At 41.3% G+C, this 23449-nt stretch overlaps 1 protein-coding gene across 2 annotated transcripts in view; it reads right to left on the bottom strand.

The window, feature by feature from the left end:
• agbl4 (AGBL carboxypeptidase 4) overlaps positions 1–23449 on the bottom strand; it is a 587706-nt gene that overhangs the window by 421958 nt on the left and 142299 nt on the right. The window contains exon 1 of one of the 2 annotated variants that reach the window (XM_062999019.1): positions 3676–3754. The exons of the other annotated variant lie outside the window; for it this stretch is intronic. Within the exon in view, the coding sequence (XP_062855089.1) occupies positions 3676–3720 (45 nt within the window). The 5' untranslated portion in view covers positions 3721–3754. Of the gene's footprint in view, positions 1–3675; positions 3755–23449 lie in introns of those variants that run through there. 2 annotated transcript variants of the gene reach the window in all.

Here is a 23449-nt window from a genome sequence, read left to right as displayed (position 1 = left end):
CTCCTCTTTCAATCAACTTCATGGCTATTTCTATCTTCTCTGCGTGCGCCTCTGCTATCTTCTCTCCCGAACCTGCAATTTCACACAATCACTGCTGGATTCTTAAAGGAAAAAAAAACTTTCTGCTCTTTCTAAAATATCAACCAGTTAAATGATCCAGTCACTTTGCTCACATGGGTGCTGCTTTACCACAATGGAGGTGACATTTCGCGGCTACATTAGCATAATCACACTGATGACAGTGGAATCGTATTGACTGCGGTACAATGGAGCTGATTAGTTATGGAGAGAAACAGGAGCATTGTAATCAAGCTGGAAAAGTCGGAGCCATTTTTTTTTATCCGTCCTGTTGGAGGCTAATCTGTGGCCACACTCTCGACTGCCTTTGTGAACACAATCTAATGCTGTCGGTAAAACAAATTAAGAGCTGCAAGCTCTGTCTGTGGGTATCAACGCCAACACGCGGCAGATATGAAGATCGTGACGTGACTTCCATTCTAGAATCAGGATGTAATAACACTAATGCACTAATTTACTAACCTGAGCGTCAACTTGGTAACAGAAGCAAAAACGTCCAAACTGAGTTACTAATTAATAATTTAAAAATCTCCCTCAGGATTAATAAAGTCAGCATCTGTGTAGTGCCAGTCAGTGAGTTAGTGAGAGAGTCATTCAGGGAGTCAGTCAGGGAGTCAGTCAGTCTGTCTATCTGTGATTTGTCAAATATTGTGAGTCAGTGAGTGAGTGAGTCAGTCAGAGAGTGAATCAGAGAGTCAGTTAGAGAGTCAGTCTGTGACTTGTCAAATATTCCATGTCAATGAGTTAATCAGTGGAGTCAGTGTGTTAGTTAGTCAGTGACTCATTCAGTGACTCATTCAGTGACTCATTCAGTGACTCATTCAGTGACTCATTCAGTGACTCATTCAGTGACCAAGTCAAATAAAAAAAGTCAGTGAATCCATCTGTTTATCTATCTGTGACTTTTATACTGTGTCAAATATTTTAAGACATTGAGTGAGTCAGTCAGTCAGTAAGTTAGAGAGTGAATCAGTGTGTCAGTGTGTGTGTGAGTCAGTGAGTCAGTTAGTAAGTCAGTCAGTCTGTGAGTCTGTCTGTCTATACATCTGTGACTTGTCAGTGAGTCAGTCAGCAAGTCAGTCAGAGAGTAAATCAGTGTGTGAGTGAGTCAGTGGGTGTGTTCGAAAATCTAGGGAGCTCTCTACATAGGCAGCATTTTACATCATCCTGTGCGCGCTCCCAAGAAGGAGGCTGTTAGAAATCCTAGATGCCTTAAAATCCTCACTTCTGAGGTATCTTCATATTTCAATGTTATTTTGGCTCAAGAACGAGTGAGCATCCGACGCTGCCTTAGTGATCAAGGCAATCCCAGAATTCATTGCGGGTCGGGTGCTCTTCTCTCTTCTCTCTGACGGGGCGGAGAAACGAATGGAGTTATTTTCAAACGTAAATAAAATATAACTGATTTTTAACCTGTATAAACTTGTACCGAGTGTTTTTATTTGCAAGTTCGGGCTCGTCAGATGTTATATTGACGTTAGCGTGCTGTGCTACCTCATCCATTGGTTTTAATGGCAAGATGCTAAACGCGAAATGCAAAACCCGATGGAATCGCTATCTAAGTAGTGCGTTCGAATAACCTGCCTTATAAGTCACTGACTTATTAGAATCCTCTCTACTAAGGCAGCTGCCTATGTAGACAGTAAGACAGCAAGACAGCTCACTAGGTTTTCGAACACACCCAGTCTGTGCCTTGTCAAATATTTTATGTCAGTGTTTAAATCAGTGAGTCAGTGTGTAAGTCAGTCAGTGAGTTAGTTATTGAGTCAGTCAATGACTTGTCAAATAATCCAAGTTAGTGAGCCTGTCTGTCTATCTCTCTGTGACTTGTCAAATAATCTAAGTCAGTGAGTCAGTGTGTGAGTGAGTCAGTGAGTCAGTTAGTGAGTTAGTCAGTGACTTGTCAAATATTCCATGTCAGTGAGTCAATCAGTGAGTCGGTGTGTGAGTCAATCAGTGAGTCAGTCTGTGACTTGTCAAATATTCCAAGTCAGTGAGTCTGTCTGTCTATCCATCTGTGACCTGTCAGTGAGTCTGTCAGCAAGTCAGTCAGAGAGTAAATCAGTGTGTGAGTGAGTCAGTCTGTGACTTGTCAAATATTTCATGTGTGTGTCAATCAGTGAGTCAGTGTGAAAGTCAGTCAGTGAGTCAGTCTGTCTATCTATGTGACTTGTCAAATAATCTAAGTCAGTGAGTCAGTCAGTAAGTCAGCCAAAGTGTGAATCAGTGAGTCAGTTAGTGAGCCAGGCAGTCAGTCTGTGACTTGTCAAATATTCCAAGTCAGTGATTCAGTCAGTGAGTCAGATAGTAAGACAATAAGTGAGTAAGTCAGTCAGTCAGTAAGTCAGTCAGAGTAATCACTGAGTCATTTAGTGAGTCAGTCAGTCTGTTACTTGTCAAATATTCCAAGTAAGAGAGTCAGTCAGTGAGTCAGATAGTAAGACAATAAGTGAGTAAGTCAGTCAGTCAGTAAGTCAGTCAGAGTAATCAGTGAGTCATTTAGTAAGTCAATCAGTCTGTGACTTGTCAAATATTCCAAGTAAGTGAGTAGGTCAGTGAGTCGGTCAGTGAGTCGGTCAGTGAGTCAGTCTGTGAGTCAGTCTGTGAGTCAGTCTGTGAGTGTCTGTCTATACTTGACTTGTCAAATATTTCAAGTCAGTGAGTGAACCAGTCAGTCAGTAAGTCAGTCAGAGAGTGACTCAGTGAGATAGTGTGTGAGTGACTCAGTTAGTGACTTGTCAAATATTCTAAGTCAGTGAGTTAGTCTGTCTGTCTATCAGTGACTTGTCAAATATTCTAAGTCAGTGAATCAGTGAGTCATTGTGTGAATGAGTCAGTTAGTGAGTCAGTCAGTCTGTCACTCGTCAAATATTCCCCACTGCTCTCCAAACCTCCACCAACGTGTGCCGACAAACAGACTTCTTTTTTACACAGGATGGCAGATTCCTACACAGAGCACCAGACACATGAACATTCCAGGCTCTGTACCTCTCCACTGCCTGCATTAGCGGCGACAAAGTGACTTCTAATCCGATCCTTTATTCCACAGACATCCTTCCAAGATGCCATAACTTTATCAAATATCTTAACCGCTTAACAGCCTGCCAAGCTTTCTCCAGCACAAGGAGCACAAGCCATTCCTCTTCCAGCATTTCTCGCTCGTAAATAAAGCACTATTTCAAATGTTTAATTAAGATAAGTACCTTTAATTGAAGAACTCCGTCAGAGTGCAGGCTTCATCACTCAGCAAAAAGAGAAAGAGGAGGCCAAGCTTCAGTGCTCACCCAATTACTCACCATCTCTCCTAAACTGTCACAAACTGTGGGACATATCAAAAGCTTTCGAGTGCTAAACAAGGAGAACACGAGGAGAAGTGAAACACGAAATGCAGTGATGTAGATCCAATCCTACAGACTCAGATTATTTTAGTACAAATGCACCCAGGGTATGTTACTACTAACCCTTGTGGCTATTTACAGGTGCACACGGGGCACATTCTGTCCAAATAAGGGCATGTTCAGAGGACACCTACCCACACTTCCAATGCAGAAACATGGGAAGATATATACAGTGCATATAGGGACAAATAGTTATTACCTGATGGGTCAAACGCTCCTCAGCCAGAATCACCTTCACTCCCATGCTTAGGCAAGAGGAACTAATTACAAAGTATTGATGAAGAGGAAGCAATCATTTACAGCATAGCAAGTCGGGGACAAAATTTCAATATGGCCTGCCCCTCAGTGAACAGAGGGGTCAATGTTCCTTAATAAGCATTTTATTTTATAGCTCCACAAAATGAGTCTTTTCCTTCCATTACTGATTAGCTTGTAGAGCCTCATCAGAAAGCTGAGCATTAAACACCTTTATTTTTAACTACCATGTATTATTTTCCATACATCCAAATCTAAAAGTACAGCCTGTCTATGAACTCTGCATTATTAAGTCATAACTGATTCAAAAGATAATAATATGCATTAAAAAGCATTAAAAAAAACCTGTAACACTCCATAAAGCTAAATCCTAATTCTAATCTAAATCTCACTGGTGTTATTGGTCACGCCGGTCATCAGACAGACAAAATAGGCCGTATAAGACAAAGGAGAGATTGGATGGGGCTTTTCCTGATTACTGTTGCAAACTAAAACTCTTCTTGTGTTTGGTGGGGGCTCGTCTGTGCCACTGCCCAGCCTGCCAGGAGGTTGTGCAAGCAGTGGAGAAATTGCAATAGGGAATTAGAAAGGATTGGATACAAAGAAAGGCAAAAGAGCCAAATAATAATAATAGTAATAATAATAAATATATAATATTCATACTTTATATGTTTACATAGGGCTGTCGCGGTAACCGCAACTTTGCAATACCGCGCTACAGACCAGCCAACCGCAGGGCACGCCAAGCAACCGGCACAACCGCGATGTTCACATTTTTTCTTTCTTTTTTACGTTCATGTTTCTTCTTTCTTTTTTTTCATAGACTCCAACGCAGATCCACTCGCCTGGTGGCGCGACAACCAGGCTAGATTTCCTCTGCTCTCTAAAGTCGCATGCAAGTACATGTGTGTTTGTGCAACAAGCACACCATCAGAGAGAGTTTTTAGTGCCGCCGGGAACATCGCTACCCCACTCAGATCCTCTCTGAAACCACATAATGCCTACTTCACACTACACGACTTTTGCCCAGATTTTCACTCGGCGACTGATCGGCGCTAGATTTGCCGGCTCGGTGGTATCATTAAACCCCTCGTCACTTGTCGCGTTTGTTTTCGTGACAAAATGATATTTGGGAGAGCAGAGAAGCTCGTCTGCGATTCCAGTTGGTGATAGATCGTGTAGTGTGAAACCCCCTATCGCTGATCAGCCGTGTAGAGTAAAATACACACCGACTGAAAAGACTCCCAATTACAAGAGATGCAGTTGTGTAGTGTGAACTGTACAGCGACCCGGCAAATCAGAAAGTCCTGTAGTGTGAACTTGGCATAAGGTGGACATGTTGGCTTTTCTAGCGCGCAACAAGGACATGATAACGCAGGTTTAAGGTCTTATAGACTTTATTCTTTATTCTAAACGAAAGGTTTCGGTTTTTTTTTTTACCATATTTTGATTAGATGTGCACTTAAAATATTTAGCCTAAACAGTTTGCTTTTTTTCGTTTCAGTGTATATCTAGCCTAGGCTAGAAGCTAAATTCAAACCCTTTTTTAATAGAGAAAAGCCGTGCATTCTTATTGCGCATCCCTGCTCTTCTTTGTTCTGTTTTTAACAATAAACACGCATTTGATTTGTCTTAAAGCTGTCTCATTTTTAGCTCTAAAATCCAGATAAATTAAGTAATTTTCAAAAACAAAAAAAAGGTGCTAATACCGCATATCGCGGTGTTGAGCCACCCTAAATCCCCAAAGGAGAAATTCTTTCTCAGTGACAGCCCTATGTTTATATACTTAAAATGTTACATTACATAATCATATACAGTATAATGATTATATATGGGCAGTTGTAGCTAAGTGGTTGAAGAACAGGACTAGTAACCAAAAGGTCGCTGGTTCAAGCCCCACCACTGCCAGGTTGCCACTGTTGGGCCCATGAGCAAGGCCCTTAACCCTCAATTGCTTAGATAATATACTGTCACAGTACTGTAAGTTGCTTTAAATAAAAGTGTCTGTTAAATGCTGAAAATATAAATGAAAAATATATATACAAATATATACAGTGGAACCGCGATTTAACGGACCTCCATTTAACAGATTTCGGATTGAATGTTTGTTTGTTTAGTAGGATTGTTACATCATGTTTTTTACACTTTGGTTACATTCATGACAGGAAACAGTAGTTACTCATTACACAAGGTTCATCAGTTCACAAGGTTATATCAAACACAGTCATGGACAATTTAGTATCTCCAGTTCACCTCACTTGCATGTCTTTGGACTGTGGGGGGAAACACACGCGGACAAGGGGAGAACATACAAACGCCACACAGAAAGGACCCGGACCACCCCACCTGGGGGATCAAACCCAGGACCTTCTTGCTGTGAAGTGACAGTCCTACCCACCCTCGGATTTAAAATTCCAGCGAGAAACATACCAAGACCAGTAGCCCAGTAACTGTCCACTTGCCGGCGCACGTCTCTCTGTTTACATTTTTGTCGGGAGGCTCCCCTTTTTCTCGCCTTTTGCTTTGTGTTTATGCTTATTTTTTGCAAGTTCTAGTGCTTAGTTATGCCCCAGCACTGCGCCAGTAACCACCAGCACCTTCAGACTCCGAATAATAAATACTCTGGGTGTGTTCAAAAACCTAGTGAGCTGCCTTGCTGTTTTACTGCCTTCATAGACAGCTGCCTAAGTAGAGAGGATTCTAATAAGTCAATGACTTAGTTAGCCTTATGCCATTCAATCAATGGGATAAGGTGGCACAACGCGTTAGCATGTCAACTAACATCTCCCTTCGTGTACCAAAGTCAAAATACAGTTGAAGTTTTAAGATCCCTTACTAGTGAAATTATTAAGGCATCTAGGATTTCGAACAGCCTTCTTCTCGGGAGCGTGTGTAGGATGACGTAAAATGCTGTCTATGTAGAGATCCCTAAGTTTTCAAACACACCCTCCAAGTCCTCACTATATGATCAAAGAAGAAAAACATCTTCACCACACAAGGTAAATAAAATTTCTCCCCAGTAGTACAGTACACCAATTTTAATATTTATTTACAGGTTTTACATTACATATTTACATATCTATTAGAGATGTACCGATCTGGGTTTTTGACGCCGATTTCGATCTCCGATTTCTTTTCAGAGTGATCGGCCGATAACCGATTCCGATGGGGGGGTGTTCAACCTGTGGGGCGCGAGTGCCTGACTAGGGGGTGTGGCGGCATTGCGAGATTATTTTACTTCTAAAACTAAAGCAATTCATTTTTCACCCACGGGAGACATATCTCATTAGTCTAACTGACCACGCACACAAACACGCAGGTTAGATGTTATACAGTTCAGTCTGAAAAAACCTTAAAAATAGAGAAACAGTGAAGATAAACCGGTGTCAGAAGCATTGACGTGTGTGTGCCTTTAAGAGAGACGCTCTGTTCACAGTGTCGATATAAGTGATTCACGATTCATTTTATGCGAAGCGCAAGTTTCACTTCTCAGTTATCTCTTCGTGTTTACTGTTATTAATTAAATGTCGTGGTTTTAAATAAACACCAGCTACTACACAACATTTTGTGTGACTCTCTTACATTAAAAAGCTTCATTAAACTGCTATTACCACAGATCTGTAACCGAGTCAGACTCGTTCAGTCTGTGGAGCTAAAAGTTTTCTGTCAGTCAGAGCAGATGATCCTGAACTATGTATGATGCACAACGTTAATTATGTTATTTTAGGTCGTGAAGAGCTTTCACGATGGTTTCTGTACGATGGTTGATGAATGGTGATGTGATGGTTGGTGCTTTATAACTTTTATTTTGGGCCTACTGTATGTTATGTGGTGTAAAAACCCTTAAATGATTACCTCAAAAACTGGGTTGTAAGTGGAAAAGAGGTTTATTCTTGTCTGCAGAAGATCGCACTTACGAATTCTCACATGGAAACTCGGACAGCGTGATGGAAGGAAAAACAATCACTCTCAAATACATGGTGCCAAATGTCTATGTGGAACAGTGAGAAATTTCACAAGTAACAGATGTTTCTTAGGTAGGAAATAAGAACTGCTTGAAGACAGCTAGAACAGGATCTGGAAGTCAAAGTTGCTAGCAACGCACCTTGTTACATGAAACTTACCAGTGATAATATGAATTTACATTTTCTCCCACAATTATTATACAAGACAACAGATGCAGTAGCTTTTTGAGCAGTCAGCGTAACAAGAACTCTTGGTAGACTGGAAAGTAAGACAACACCCCTTCCATTATGTATGCCGGCAGCATATTGATCCACCTGAAAAATCATTAATACCTTTTCTGATATCTATGATAAATGAAGCTGTCCTGCACCACAGCTGCAGGGTTGAAAAGGTTTTTCTGTGTGCCGTTTGTCCCAGCGCTTTAAAAAGCACGAGTGTGAAAGAATTTTGATCAGTACCTCTTTAGCAACTTGTACACTCTAGCAAAGTAATGAAAAGCACGAGAGCACATTTTGGACAAATACGTTTCACACTGCAAACAGCATCACAAAGAGGGCGCCGGTTTGATAAGACGGACTCCACCGGTAATAATACACAGCGAGCAAATTTGGTCCTGTTAAAGGCATGATCAGAGAGAGCGGCACCGAGATAATAGAGCTGTGTGTGAGACCACATTTACCTGAAACCTTCCTGATAGCTTTTATCTCTTGTTCTTTTATCTTCCTGCATTCCTGCCTGAGTGCTGGCTTGCTACATGCAATAGTCTGAGGCCACAGATACACAAACACTGTATTAGTACACAGGGTTCTCTCTAGGTAAAGCCCACTGAAGTGATTTATTCCCAACAATAAAAACATCTGATTCATTTTCCCAGTATAAATTACCAGGCTAACTTGACCGTTCTTCTAAAGGGTGACCCCTTCATGTGCTTTTTATTATTACTAGAATTGTGTAAGCCACTATGCGAGGGGCCCTATTATTAATATGTGAAAAGAGTTTGGTAGACACAACAACCTAGTGCTGGGCAGTATGACGGTTCATTTGGTATACAGACTTTGATTCCTCGAAAGATATGGATTTTTAATATACCGCCATACCATAGCACTGTTATTACAACAGCTGTCTTTAATAGGCAGCAAATTATATATAAGTAGTATTATATATATTTATAAATAAAACATATAAACATATATACACACACACACAGTAAGTGCTATGGAGCACTGTGCAGATTTGGTACAGCTTACTGGTTAACCCGGCAGCATTAGCATAAGTGTTAACAGATGCCGCTCAGGTGGCACAGCGGTAAATACGCTAGCACACCAGAGCTGCGATTTCAAATACATCGTATCGAATCTCAGCTCTGCCATCCGGCTGATCTGGGCGGCCACATGAACAACAAAGTCGGACCAGGGTTCCTCATAACTGGTGCAATTACGACCTCTGCTGGCTGATTGATGGCGCCTGCACAGAGTTAAGGAATAATGCTGATCAGGGTGTGGCTCTCCGTACACAAGGCTGGTCCGCATATGAACTCGCCTTGTGCAGGTGAAAAGATGCAGTTGATACTGCACACGTGTCGGAGGGGGCGTGTCAGTTGCGAAGCTCCTCAGTCAGCAGCGGAGGGTTGTATCGGTAGAGGTGAAGCGTAATGCAATCAGGGTAAATGGATATGCCTAGATTAAGGACAAAAAAAAACTTAACAGATAAGAGAGGTTCTCTCAATATGATGGAAAAAAATAACAAAAACAGATGGAGAATGAAGAGAGGAAGACCAAAGATACACCGGACTAACCAACCAAAGAGCTGTGTCCGCAGTTTAGAAGGTTTTTATTTTTTTTCGACACAGATCAAAACACTATATACTTTACGATTTATCGGGGCACAGTTGTTGCAAAAAAGCAAACGGTGGAGGGACATTACTACTGGGCCAACATTACTACTACAGTTTAATTGCTATACCGACGTTATACCAACAACACCGAAGCAAGCTGGAAGAGGAGCTATATAAAGTTGTCCACTTTTCTACAACAGACCTGTACAATGGTGCGCTTCATCAATGGTGTCTGGTATATACAGCACCTGTTTCATGTGAACTGATTCCATCATATACTGTATTATGTCATTTTGTGGGGCCAAGCAAACCTTGTAGTACCCAAAACCTTCACTATAAACATGGTGAAATTATAATGTTTTAGATTGTACGTACTTTTGATAGTAGAAAAAGCCACGGACGTATAAAAAGTCCAAGTCATACAAAAAATAAAACATACCGTGACATACAGTGAGCCCATCAGAATCTTAAAACATACCATGATAAAAATTTTTGGTCATACCGCCCAACCTACATTGGGCGGCAAATTCAAACGATAACCTGTTATAATATGTGTAGATGTAATATGTGTATGTGTAGATATCAGGTTAGCATTACCATTATTAAGGTGAATCACTTAACTAATTCCACATGACAGGTGTAACTCTGTTCTGTTTTATAGCATTAGATTAGGAAGTGTCTGCTTAGTACTTGGAAGGATCATCATTATAGGTTTTGAGAAAATAATCAATTAATTAAGTCCCTTTAGGTCGATTCAGACTCCTGGTGACCATATGGATGGTGTTTCTCCATAATATCCTGTCTTTTGTTCAGGTCTTAAGGCTTCTTAATGGCTCGTTTATTGCTCCTGTAATTGTATCCATCCGTCTTGTTGCTGGTCATCCTCTTCCTCTTTTGCCTTCAAAACCTTCAAGCATGGTTGTCTATTCTAATAAATTGGTTCTCATGATGTGTCCAGACTAAGGCTGTGAATAAAGTTAGGTTTGATTTGGTGGAGGATAACTACATTAATTAAAATGTGTTAGATGCCAGCCAGATGTTTGCTTGTGTATCCTGTATAACAATAAAATGTATGTAATGGATGTAAAAAAAATCACTTAAAATGAAGATATCACATGTGTTATAACTGTGTAATAAGCATTTTATAATACTGTTTTATGTAAAACAGTTAGTGTGTGTGTGTGTGTGTGTGTGTGTGTGTGTGTGTGTCATTGTGGCTTCATTCATCAGTGTTTACATCTCCAAAAGGAAAAACTGACTGACTGATCTAGAACAGTTGCTCGGCTCATTGGTCCTAAGTATGGCAATGCCTTCTAACATGATTTTGCCTTTTCTGCTGAGTTTAACGTACCGAAGTGAAATCAAAATTGTGCAACTCTCTCTCTCTCTCTCTCATTAAGCTTTAGTTACAACAATAGCAGCTCAGATAAACAGCCACATTTACCACACAAACTGACAACACTAATAATTGCTGTTCCATAATTCTCGTTACCTTTGTGTCACTCACTAATTGGTGCACTTTGACATTTAATATGCTGCAATACATCAAAATGTATGAATCTGCATACAGATGTTCCGCCTCTGCATTTTATAGTAAGGACACTGTACCAGCAGTGAAACATGGTGGTGTGGTGTAAACAAGTAGTGGTGTGTTGCTGCATCACAACTCTCTTTAAAAATATCACTCCATGATCTAAGGGTGAGGTATAATAGATCAGATCATGGAGTGATATTTTTAAAAAGAGTTGTGATGCAGCAACACATCACCACTTGTTTACACTACACCGCCATGTTTCACTGCTGGTACAGTGTCCTCACTATAAAATGCAGAGGCAGGTCCACATGTAAAAGCTTCAGCATGGTCTGATCAAAGTTCTACCTTTAATCCAACACAAATGCTTTGGTTAGACCTAAAACAAGCAGTTCGCACATAAGAAACTACCTGATTTAGCTCATTCTACACAAAACAGGTAGCTAAAACTCAAAACATCATCACAGAGAGAGTTTCAGTCATGCAGCTAAAATACTTCAACCTGGTAAGAAAGCAAATGGGTGTAGGATAACTAACAGTCCTTAAATGATTATTTATTAGAATTTTAACATCATGTCTTTGGTTACATTCATGACAGAAACGGTAGTTACTCATTACACAAGGTTCATCAGTTCACAAGGTTATTGTCAAACACAGTCATGGGCAATTTTGTATCTCCACTTCACCTCACTTGCATGTTTTTGGACTGTGGGAGGAAACCGCAGCTCCCGGAGGAAACCCACGCAGACACGGGGAGAACAAGCAAACTCCACACAGAAAGGACCCGGACCGCTCCACCTGGGGATCGAACCCAGGACCTTCTTGCCGTGAGGCGACAGTGCTACCCATTTAGCCACCGTGCCACCTCAGTGCTTAACTAAGAGAATACATTCCTGGAGATGAGCTGTTTATAGTCTTGATAAAGCAAATGCAAACACAAGGACGACGAGTTTCAAGCAAGATTGTGGACCAGACCAAAAAAAGACCAGGGATGTTCAAACTTTTCTTGTTGGGGCCTAATTAAGTTAAAGAATATGCTAAATCAGGCCACAGACTCTTTTTTTTTTTTTTTTTTTCTCCCCATTTTCCTCCTGATTTTGCGCACTCAATTTTTGTCTTCCGCTGCTGAGAGAAACCAGATTGCATCCAAGGAGAGCATGTCGCTGTACACGCCTCTTCCGACACGTGCACAGCCCTCCTCTTCTCGCCCCTGCTTTCTGCACAGGCGTCTCTTTCGCCAATCAGGGTCCTTACACAGCGTATGAAGACCCATCCGCCCACACAAAGTCCAACTCCCACCCTGCAGCTCCGGTGGCCAATTAGTATCTGCTGCAGGCACTGCCAATTATGCCCACCGGATGGTGCCCAGCCGACAGGTGGCAACACCGAGTTTCGAACCGAGGAGTTCAGAAACTCGGTGCTGGTGTGCTAGCGGAATATCCCGTTGCGCCACCTGGGCGCCTCCGGGCCACAGACTCTTGTAATAAAACAAAAATATAACAGACCTTCTTGATTACTAACAATCACACTCCTTTTTATTTGAGTAACTAATGATCTATCTTGACAGTGTTGTGTAAACTAAGATTTTCTCACCAGTTTAGAATCCTACTGGGAAGATTACACTTATTTAAATTAAACATACCCACTTCCCTCTGATCTCAAACATTCATTTTCCCAGTGCACCTGAAATCTTCTGCATTTGCCATGTTTAAAAACTTGGAAACATTAACATAGGTATAATGTTAATGTGTTGAGTTGGGGGAAAGGAGATAAAGAGCAGTTCAAAAATGATAACAGGCCGCAAATGGCCCATGGGCCGTAGTTAAACACCTTAGAAACAACTAAAAGCACTTTAAACTGTATCCTACTGCAAACAGGAAGTCAGCAAAAAGGCTGAACTTGGGTCATGTGGTTATTTTCTTGGTGCCAGTGAGCAGTTCGTTTAATTGGTGCACAGTTGCACTATTCTACAGGGCAGTGGTAGCTCAGTGGTTAGAGTACAGGACCAGTGATCTAAAGGTTGCTGGTTTAACCCCACGACTGCCATGTGGCAACAGCTAGGCCTCTGAATACTGTATTGTACTGCATTTAAAGTGTAAGTCTCTACATCAGCGGTCCCTAACCTTTTTTGCACCACGTATATCTTTATATAAGATATAATTTCATGGACCGGCGAGGGCGGGAGAATTTAAAATAAATTATATGACAAGCATAATGAAAAACATTATAACAAAATGATACTACTCATCAATGATGGAAAATCAGAGGAAACCCTGAGATTTTTTCACTGCAATGAGACACTCCCATCAAAGGGTGATAGGAGACAATAACACACGAAGTATTTTCCTTATGTCCAGTCTACTCTGTAACTTTGTTTTGGTTGTCATCACTGCAGAAAATCCCACGTCAAAAAGGGACAAACAGATGTTATTAATATAGAATCCGGTCTTTCAAAATAAAACATCTTTCACAGTGTGATTGTAATTATTTATTCTTCATGTGCGCGCCAGTAATAATTGACTCCCAGTCCGTGGCCGGGTGGTTAGGGACCACTGTGCTACATAGTCCACAAAGACTTATGCCAAGTTCACACTACACAACTAGATCTCTTGTAATCAGTAGTCTTTTAAGTTGTTGTGGTTTTCACACTACACGACTGATCGACAACAGGGGGTCACACACTGCACAATCTACCATCAGGAGAAATCGCAGATGAGTCCAACTGGTCTCGCAAACTACGTTTTGTCATGTACACATGCGAGAAGTGACAAGGGGTTTAGTAATACCATGTCGAAAAATACACGTCAACAATAAGCGAGCGGTCAAAGATGTTTGCGTGCTGATGTGCAGCGTAAAAGCAAGTAGGAAAAATGAATGAATAAGAGTGGACTGAGCTACACGACAAGCAGGGATCGTCTGTTCTGTAGTAAGTTGGAGGTAAATAAATATTTGTGCAATGCAGCGTGGGTATTATGTTTTGGCATGGATGATAAAATCACAAATACTGTAAAGCTAATGTGAGTGCTGATGTATCCTGATAAAAGCTATATGATGCCCCTGTCTGACGTTTTTACACTCCTCCCCCGGGTTTCCCCTCACCCCGCATCTTGCGTTCTCATTGGCTGTAGTTGGACATAGCACTTGCAACCTGCTCACGGCTTTTACACTACATGATTTTTCTTAAGTCTCAGAGTGCTCAGCGAGCCGCTCGGATCGAGTTGTTGAACAGTTCACACATAGCCATCGAGAGTCGAGTTTCAATCGCCGAGCTTCCAAGCTGCCACATCTAGCTGCGACCTGTCAGCGAGCAAAAATCAGGGCAAAAATCGTGTAGTGTGCACTAGGCATTATTAACACCCATATACAGAGCATTACCATAATCCAACCAAGACATGACCTTTCCAGATCATGAAGAAGGAACCTTTAAAACAGAGTTGAAGGGGAGAAAAAGTTATTTGTTTCTGAAATGTAAGGTCATGGTCAATATTACCCATATACATACTGTGACAATCCAATTACAGTAATTGTTAAATCGTTAGTAGACTGTGGGGGAACAAAGAGAAAAACCTCAAATGTACTGTATTATCATTAATCCAACGTAAACTCTTTGCCATGCAAAGTTTAATGTCTTTAAGACAATCACTGAATCACTGAGAGAACGGATTGGCCCTAACGATAGACAGAGCTAGCATAGCAAAGGGAATTACAAAGAAAGAATCATAGACAGATTAAGTCAAAGAACGCCTTCATGTTTAACTGATCACGCAGCAAATGTAAAAACGTGAGATAAAGAGAAGCGTTAAAGCACATACGCCGTCTCAGCTGGGTGCAGGTAGCTGGTGCGGAATGAACTTCATTGGGCTCGTCATTATTTTAAACTGACTTGGCTTGATCCGAAAAGCAGCTGCTTGTGAGAACTCGCACATCTATTTCTGCGCCGAGTTTCTCACCTCGGCTCCTTTATCTCCCGCTAATTAGCATTGCCGCTAACAAGAACTCCTGCGCGCACACCAGGCACACGCGTGCTCCCCAATTTTCGTATAGACCGCATGTGAGGGTGAAAAGAAACGACTTTAATCTTTAATTTTCGAACACGTGCACGGGGAGAAAACTAATTAACTTGTGTAGGCTCATAAAATCCAATTGCATATTCACCCAGCGCACATAATTTTTTTAATTAATCTGGTATGAAATGGAATGAGTAAGTAATAAAACTGTGTTTCCTAAACATAAGAAATAATGCTGGCATGCTTTATAGCGGCGCAAAATAGACCATTAAATTATCAATAAACAAAAGCAAAACTAATTACACTGTTAAAGTACTTTAGCGGTAGAGGTGGTGACGGGGTGAGGAACCATGGTTGTTTGTGTAAGTAAGTAGTTTCACAGTTTGTAGTGGTGCTGGCATTAGTGTATAGCAGTGATAAACGGAGGCCCATTTTGGATGCATAAACCAGTATAAATACGGGGTTATATTTACAGATGAAGACAGTGGGCGCTCGGGTAGCACAGCGGTAAAACTCTCTAGCCCATTACTGCTGAGATTCAGATCCAAACAGACTAGCTATTAGAAGGTGCACTTGTCAGTGCGCTCCTAGTGCTGGTCCCAAGCCCGGATAAAATAAGGAGAGTTGCATCAGGAAGGGTATCCAGCGTAAACACTGAAAGCAGGTAAGTGGACCAAAATAAAGGGAGCAGCTAAAAAAAAGAAAAATACAGATGAAGACAGTGGGTGCTCGGGTAGCACAGCGGTAAAACTCACTAGCCCATTACTGCTGATATTCAGATCCAAACAGACTAGCTATTAGAAGGTCGCATCTGTCAGTGCGCTCCCAGTGCTGGTCACAAGCCCAGATAAAATAAGCAGGATTGCATCAGATGAGGTATCTGGTGTAAACATTGGGACAAATCAGGTAAGCAGACTAAATAAATGGAAGCAGCCAAAGAAAAAACAATTACAGAAAAAGACAGTGGGTGCTTGCGTAGCACAGCGGTAAAACACACTTACCCATTACTGCTGAGATTCAGATCCTAACAGACTAGCTATTACAAGGTGCACTTGTCAGTGCACTCCCAGTGCTGGTCACAAGCCCAGATGAAATAATAAAGGTTGCATCAGGAAGGGTATCTGGTGTAAACATCGTGACAAATCAGGTAAGCGGACCAAATAAATGGAAGCGGCCAAACAAAAAAGAAAAATACAGACGAAGACAGTGGGCACTCAGGTAGCACAGCGGTAGAACACACTAGCCAATTACTGCCAAGATTCAGATCCAAACAGACTAGCTATTAGAAGGTGCACTTGTCAGTGCGCTCCTAGTGCTGGTCCCAAGCCTGGATAAAATAAGGAGGACTGCATCCCTTAAGGGTATCCGGCATAAATATTGTGACAAGTCAGGTAAGCAGCTAAATAAATGGAAGCAGCCAAAGAAAAAAAATCATTTCAGATAAGGACAGTAGACGCTTGGGTAGCACAGTGGTAAAACACTCTAACCCATCACTGCTGAGATTCAGATCCTAACAGACTAGCTATTAGAAGGTGCACTTGTCAGTGCGCTCCTAGTGCTGGTCACAAGCCCAGATAAAATAAGCAGGGTTGCATCAGGAGAGGTATCTGGTGTAAACAAATCAGGTAAGTGGACCAAATAAAAGGGAGCAGCCAAAAAAAAAAGAATAAAAATTAAGGATAGGGGTTGTCTTTATGCTGCCATTGCACAAGGTTGGACTTTCCCACTAATAAAAAAGCAGGCACATGTAATTTGATGTAATACAACAGTAGAATCATTATTTAAGTTGTTTATTGCCAGTTACTTTACTACAGACTCATTAATGGGCTACCAACAGCACTGTTAACTAACATGTAAACGTTTAGACTTTTCTATAATTCAAATAATAGGGTTGTTTAAAACAACATAGCTTTTTAACCAGATTTACATTTCATTTGTGTTTGTACAAGAGGAAGAACTCCTGTGTGTCAATATACACTTGTACAGTACAGTAAAATGATATTTCCACATATCCCAGTTTGTTTGGAAGCTGGGGTCAGAGCCCGGATTCAGCCTTGCTCAAGGACTCAACACTGGTTGAATGGCAAAGCCAGTATTCAAACCCACAGTCTACCCACTAGGCTATCACTGTCCCTCCTCTTCACAACTGCTGTATCCTTACCAGGGTTGCGCTGGGTTTGGTTTCACTGGAATCACTGGGTGCAATGCAGTAACACACCAGACAGGACGCCAATCCATCAAGGGGTGTCAGCCATACAACTGTCACTCCAGACATAGCCAATCACGACTGTATGTAGGTGCCCAACTGGTCGACAGCACTGCTGGGGGTTCAAACGCTGGAACCCAGTAGTAGTGGACTAGTGTAATTTACCACTGCAACACTCATGAACCAAAACGCACTCATCTAAACCATAAATGTTAATGCTTTCTGGTAATTCGCTTTTATTAACAAATGTCTTGACCCACTATATTGCTGTATTAATTCATAAAGCATTGACTTTACTCATTACGGAAACCCAGTAAATTGATGCTTAATACCCTAGTAAAAGTAAATAAAACAGGGCTGTGACTGTCTAAAACCTTATACTTTGGTCACCTGATTGGCAGGGTGACTTTGCGCCTGTCTAACTGTCATTCATCCAGCACCTCTACCATCTTTAATATTCTGCTAAGTTAACACATCCCACTTCAGCCTTTTTCCTCGATGTGAAAAGGTGCTATAAGCTTCAAACAACTGTCATCTAGTGAAAGTAGGCCAAATACCAAGAGCGGAGGAATTGTGAATGCAACCAGATACAGAACAAGACAGAAATGTCCAACCTGTTCAGTAAAGGGCAGCATCAACTAACCTTATCATCTATCAGTGGAGCCGTCACGACTTTGTTTGTCTTTTTTAAATAACAAAGATGCAGCCTTGTTCTTTTCACCAAAACAACTTCAGGAAATCCCACCTCCTGTGCTATTACTGGTTCAAAGTTGTTTTTTTATTACTTGTTTATTTTATTAGGATTTTTAAGTCATGTTTTACACACTTTGGTTTAGGGCTGGGCGATTTTCACGATTAATTCGGTTAATTCGCATGAACGTTTTCACCCGATGTTAGAAATGTGACAATCGCGATTGTTTACATACTTTACATTTTAATTAAAATACTAACATGGCAAGAGGCAGAAACTGACCAGACGCTCGCGGAATATAAATCAAGTAAAGTTTAATATCAAAAGGGCAAAAACAGTGTAGAGTCCAAAACCAGCGAAAACTAAAACAGTAAACGGAAGACAACAAGGATTATAAACGGTAACGGTTAGATTCAGAAAAAAGGAGCGCAAACACGATCTGCAAAACAGAAAAGAGTTCAAATAAGAGTCACTGAATCAAACACAGCCGAACTGAATCACAACTCCGGAGCCGATGAGCGCGATCAGGATTGACTGACCAGGGACATGTGATAGTCACGTGTCTGTGGGAGCATGGGAATTGTAGTCCATATTGTTAGAAGCAGAACTTAAGACCTCCAGCCACCCCCCAGAGTGATTACTTGATGCCCCCCCCCCAGCCTAGATACTGATACAGACTCACTTCACAGACTTGTGCTCCTTTTAAGAAACCTGTAAAGAACTTTTTGTAGTTTTGCACTTTTCCTAATGTAAGGAGGTTCTGCTGCACAATATTTAAAATAAGAGTTGTTTGTGAGCTATTCTTATAAAGGATATAGCTAATTAAGATTTCTATTTTGTTTTAATTATTGTTATATCGTTATTGTTATAAAGTTTGAGTCTTTTGAAATGATAATTATAGGTGGTGTTACTATTTTTTTTGTCTTTTAAATTAAAATGCAAAAAAAAAAAAAAAAAAAAAAGAAATGAGTCTTTTTTCAATTGCATTATACAAGAACAAAAAAATCGAAATCGTAATCGACAATCGGTAATAATATTAAAATAATCTAAATTTTTTTTTTTTTTGCAAATATCGCCCAGCCCTACTTTGGTTACATTTATGACAGAACAGGTAGTTACTCGTTAAACAAGATTCATAAGTTCAAGTTTTAATTTCAGTCATGGACAATTTTGTATCCCCAATTCACCTCACTTACATGTCTTTAAACTGTGGGAGGACACCGGAGCTACTGAAGCTCACGGATGAAATCCACGCAGACACAGGGAGAACATGCAAACTTCACACAGAAAGAACCCGAACAACTCCACTTGGGAATCATAGCCAGGACCTTCTTGCTGTGAGGCGACGCTGCTACCCACCGAGACCCACCTAAGTAGTCATTTTATTAAGTGAACTTATTAAATAAAGAATTGTGAAGAAATCAGATACTTGGAAGATGCATTAATTCCTCTTTTAACTCCAAGATTAACTTTGATATCATGCCAAACAACACCTCATGCGCCTCAACACCAAGAAGACAGAGTACATGGAATGTGGCCCCCAGACCGCGGCACCATCAGCATCGGCGGCGAAGACCTGGAGATGACCATGACATTTAAATACCTGGCTCCATCATCAGCAGCGATGACAACACCCTTCCCGATGCCCGAGCCCGTGTCAACGCGGCATGGCTGAGGTGGCGCCAAGTCTCAGGGGTGTTCTGCGACCGCCATATGCCCGACCATCTTTAAGCCAAAATATACAAGACTGTTGTCCGCCCAGTGGCCCTCTATGGCACCGAGTGCTGGCCGGAGTCAAGTCCTCCATGTCATGGAGATGCAGATGCTCAGGTGGAGTCTGGGGCTAACGTGGTGGGACCACATCACCAACGAGGACGTCCGGAAACGTCTGAGCATCGTCTCTATCCAAGGTAAGGCTGCGCTGGTATGGACACGTCAGGCAGATTCAGTGGCCCAAACAGCCCGGCAACTGAACCCCCAAGGGCGCCGACCAAGGGGATGACCAAAGATAACCAGCAGGTAGGTTACACTAGCACCTTATGCTTGGAATGCTTTCAAGCAATAGGGTCAAAAGCTAGGCAAGATTCTTAACCAACTACTCTACAAGGACTATAAATTGCAAATAATTGTTTGAATTCTGTTTTGGTTTTAACTGAGAGAAGATTTGATGAGTCTGGTTCTAAACCACTTTGGTTCTAACAGGTTTCAGGAGATTTGTGTTCTTCGATTGTTGTTTACTAAAACTTGAGAAATGAAATGTTTACTATGGAAGCACTTCTGTAAGTCGCTCTGGATAAGAGCATCTGCTAAATGCAGAAAATGTAAATGTAAATGATTTAAAAACTAAAGTTTCTAGTTGGCAACTGTCCAAAGCAGGAATATCTTGGACAGGGTGAAAATCTATCGCAGACCTTTGGTCATCACCCTTACCTCAGTCGTCTAATTATGTCTGTGTAGACGTTCGGCTGGCCAACAGTTCCGCTGAGATTCAAGCCAGGAGATGGGGTAGAGAAATAGGCCACATCACCTTTCAAATGCACATTATTTATGTAAATTATTATTTATTACTTATTAGGATTTTACCGTCATGTTTTACACACTTTGGTTACATTCATGACAGAAACGGTAGTTACTGGTTACACAAGACTCATCAGTTCACAAGTTTGTGGACTGTGGGAGGAAACCAGAGCTCCAGACACGAGGAGAACATGCAAGCTTCACACAGAAAGGACCCAGACCGTCCCACCTGGGGATCAAACCCAGGAACTTCTTGCTGTGAGGCGACAGTGCTACCCACCAAGCCAATGTGCCGCCCTATTTATGTAAAAGAAATAGGAAAAAAAAAGCAATAATAAAGTTGAATAATAATAATAATAATGAACTAATACATTTTTGTAAGCAACTGTAAGTTCTGTCTCAAATGCTTAAATGTGGTTAAAACCAAACCAAATAAATTCAAATCTTCACACCGACTGTTAGAATAATTCACTTTTGAGCCACAGGATAACAGTTCAAAAGTGACAGTTTTACAGTTGCCATGACAACCCGTGTCTTTCATCTAATACTTTATCAAATGTAAGCTGCTCGATAAGTATATACATTTTGCCAGAGAGAAAAACCCGGGGAGCTTATGACCCATGTAGGTTATCAGCACGGGCTGTAATGACAACATTCTTACTCCGGAGCCATCATTGTTCCTCCGTCTCTCTGTTCTCTTCTGTCTCCAAAGTGTAATTTTCTCTTATTCTGATTCTATTATAAAAGCTCAAGGTCAAAAGAAAGACAAAACTAAATAAGCACTGTAACTTTATCATCACTAAAGAACAAAAAGTCAGAGGAATATGATGAGGTTGTAATTGTCGAATTCTTGTATATTCCTACACTCACTGTCCATTTTATCAGCTCCACTGACCATATAGGAGTACTTTGTAGTGCTACAATTACTGACTGTAGTCCATCTGTTTCTCTGCATGCTTTGTTAGCCCCCTTTCACCCTGTTCTTCAATGGTCAGGACCCCCACAGGACCACTACAGAGCAGGTATTATTTGGGTGGTGGGTAATTCTCAGCACTGCAGTGACACTGACATGGTGGTGGTGTGTTAGTGTGTGTTGTGCTGGTATGAGTGGATCAGAGATGGAGCTTTTAAACACCTCACTGTCACTGCTGGACTGAGAATAGTCCACCAACCAAAAATATCCAGCCAACAGCGCCCCATGGGCAGCGTCCTGTGACCACTGATGAAGGTCTAAAATATGACCAACTCAAACAGCAGCAATAGATGAGCGATCGTCTCTGACTTTACATCTACAAGGTGGACCAACTAGGTAGGAGTGTCTAATAGAGTGGACAGTGAGTGGACACGGTATTTAAAAACTCCAGCAGCGCTCCACAAAGCTCCACAACTTTGGAATAATCTTCCTGCCTCTGCTCGGGATTCGGACACAGTCTCAGTGTTTAAGTCTAGACTGAAAACATATTAATTTTCTCAGGCTTTTGATTAGTATAGACAAAGGCGCAGAGCTTGGGGGTTCTTGGATATAGAAACTTGTGGTGATCAGGGATGTTGGGTTGCTGTCGTTCTGCCTCTCTTGTCCGATCACTCAGGTTTGATGGCGGTGGGGGAGGCGGGTGCTGATGTCCTGTGAAAGCCTTCATGACCTTGTTACCTGCTCGCTCTCCCTTTTAGTTATGCTGTAATAATTAGGGCTGCTGGAGTCTAAAACTCTCTGTAAAACTGATATTTTACTCAACTCAAATTTTACATTTTTAACTACATTTTTTGTCGTTTTACCCCAAGGTGGTTCTGATGGAAACCTGTTTACCCGCCCGAGGTTAAGGAATGAAGTCAAGACTGCCGTGCCAACAATGCTGCTCCTGCCGGATGTGCCGGGACCTGGCGTGTTTGCACCATGAATGTCAAGAACTCACTACAGACTTTATTACAGACTGGACTGAATAATAACTCTATTAATATTTATTTATTTATTTATTTATGCTAGTTATAACTTTTAGTTTATTTTAATTCTGTATTTGTATTTTTAAATTTGACTTGACTTGCTGTGTCTGATCCACTCATACCAGCACAACACACACTAAAACACCACCACCATGTCATTACCACTGCAGTGCTGAGAATGATCCACCACCCAAATAATACCTGCTCTGTAGTGGTCCTGGGAGAGTCCTGACCATTGAAGAACAGCATGAAAGGGGGCTAACAAAGCATGCAGAGAAACAGATGGACTACATTCAGTAATTGTAGAACGACAAAGTGCTTCTATATGGTAAGTGGAGCTGATAACATGGACAGTGAGTGTAGAAACAAGGAGGTGGTTTTAATGTTATGGCTGATCAGTGAATCTCTATGCATTTCAAACTTTAAACCATTCCCTAGATACCACTGTTGCTCACATACATGTGGACACCAATCCCCTTGATATTATATTTGGGTGTTTTTTTTGTTGTTGTTAAGCCATGCCTATTGATAGCAGGTGTATAACATCAGTTATAGATAACAAAATATTTGCTTCCAACAGCATGGGTGTGACCCTGTGCACAAAGCAAGCACTGACCCGACCCAACTAAGGACCTTTAGAATAGACTGAAACATTGCAACTATAAAAGCCTCCACTGCAGACAAATTCAAATTGAGGACCAGTTCATATTAATGCCAATGGTTTTAAAATGGGATGACCGAGCTCATGACCAGGTGTGTATGTACTTAGGATATAGTATATTTCATGCTGTGAAGGGGTCTGGCACTAACTGATTTTTATTTATTTATTTTATTAGGATTTTAATGTCATGTTTTACACATTTAATCTCCACACAGACAGGACCAGAGCCTTCTTGCTGTGAGGCGACAGTGCTACCCACCGAGCCGCCCAGCGCTGACTGAAAACTCAGATCACAATCTATCTTCATGCATTTCACCATCACAGCTTTAGTACTGTTGCATAATGTTCTTTCAGAAAGTTGCTC

This window comes from Trichomycterus rosablanca, chromosome 7 (genome assembly GCF_030014385.1).
Source record: "Trichomycterus rosablanca isolate fTriRos1 chromosome 7, fTriRos1.hap1, whole genome shotgun sequence".
NCBI lineage: Eukaryota > Metazoa > Chordata > Actinopteri > Siluriformes > Trichomycteridae > Trichomycterus > Trichomycterus rosablanca.
The sequence above is the reverse complement of the archived record's forward strand: the minus strand, read 5'-3'. Positions and strand labels throughout refer to the sequence as shown.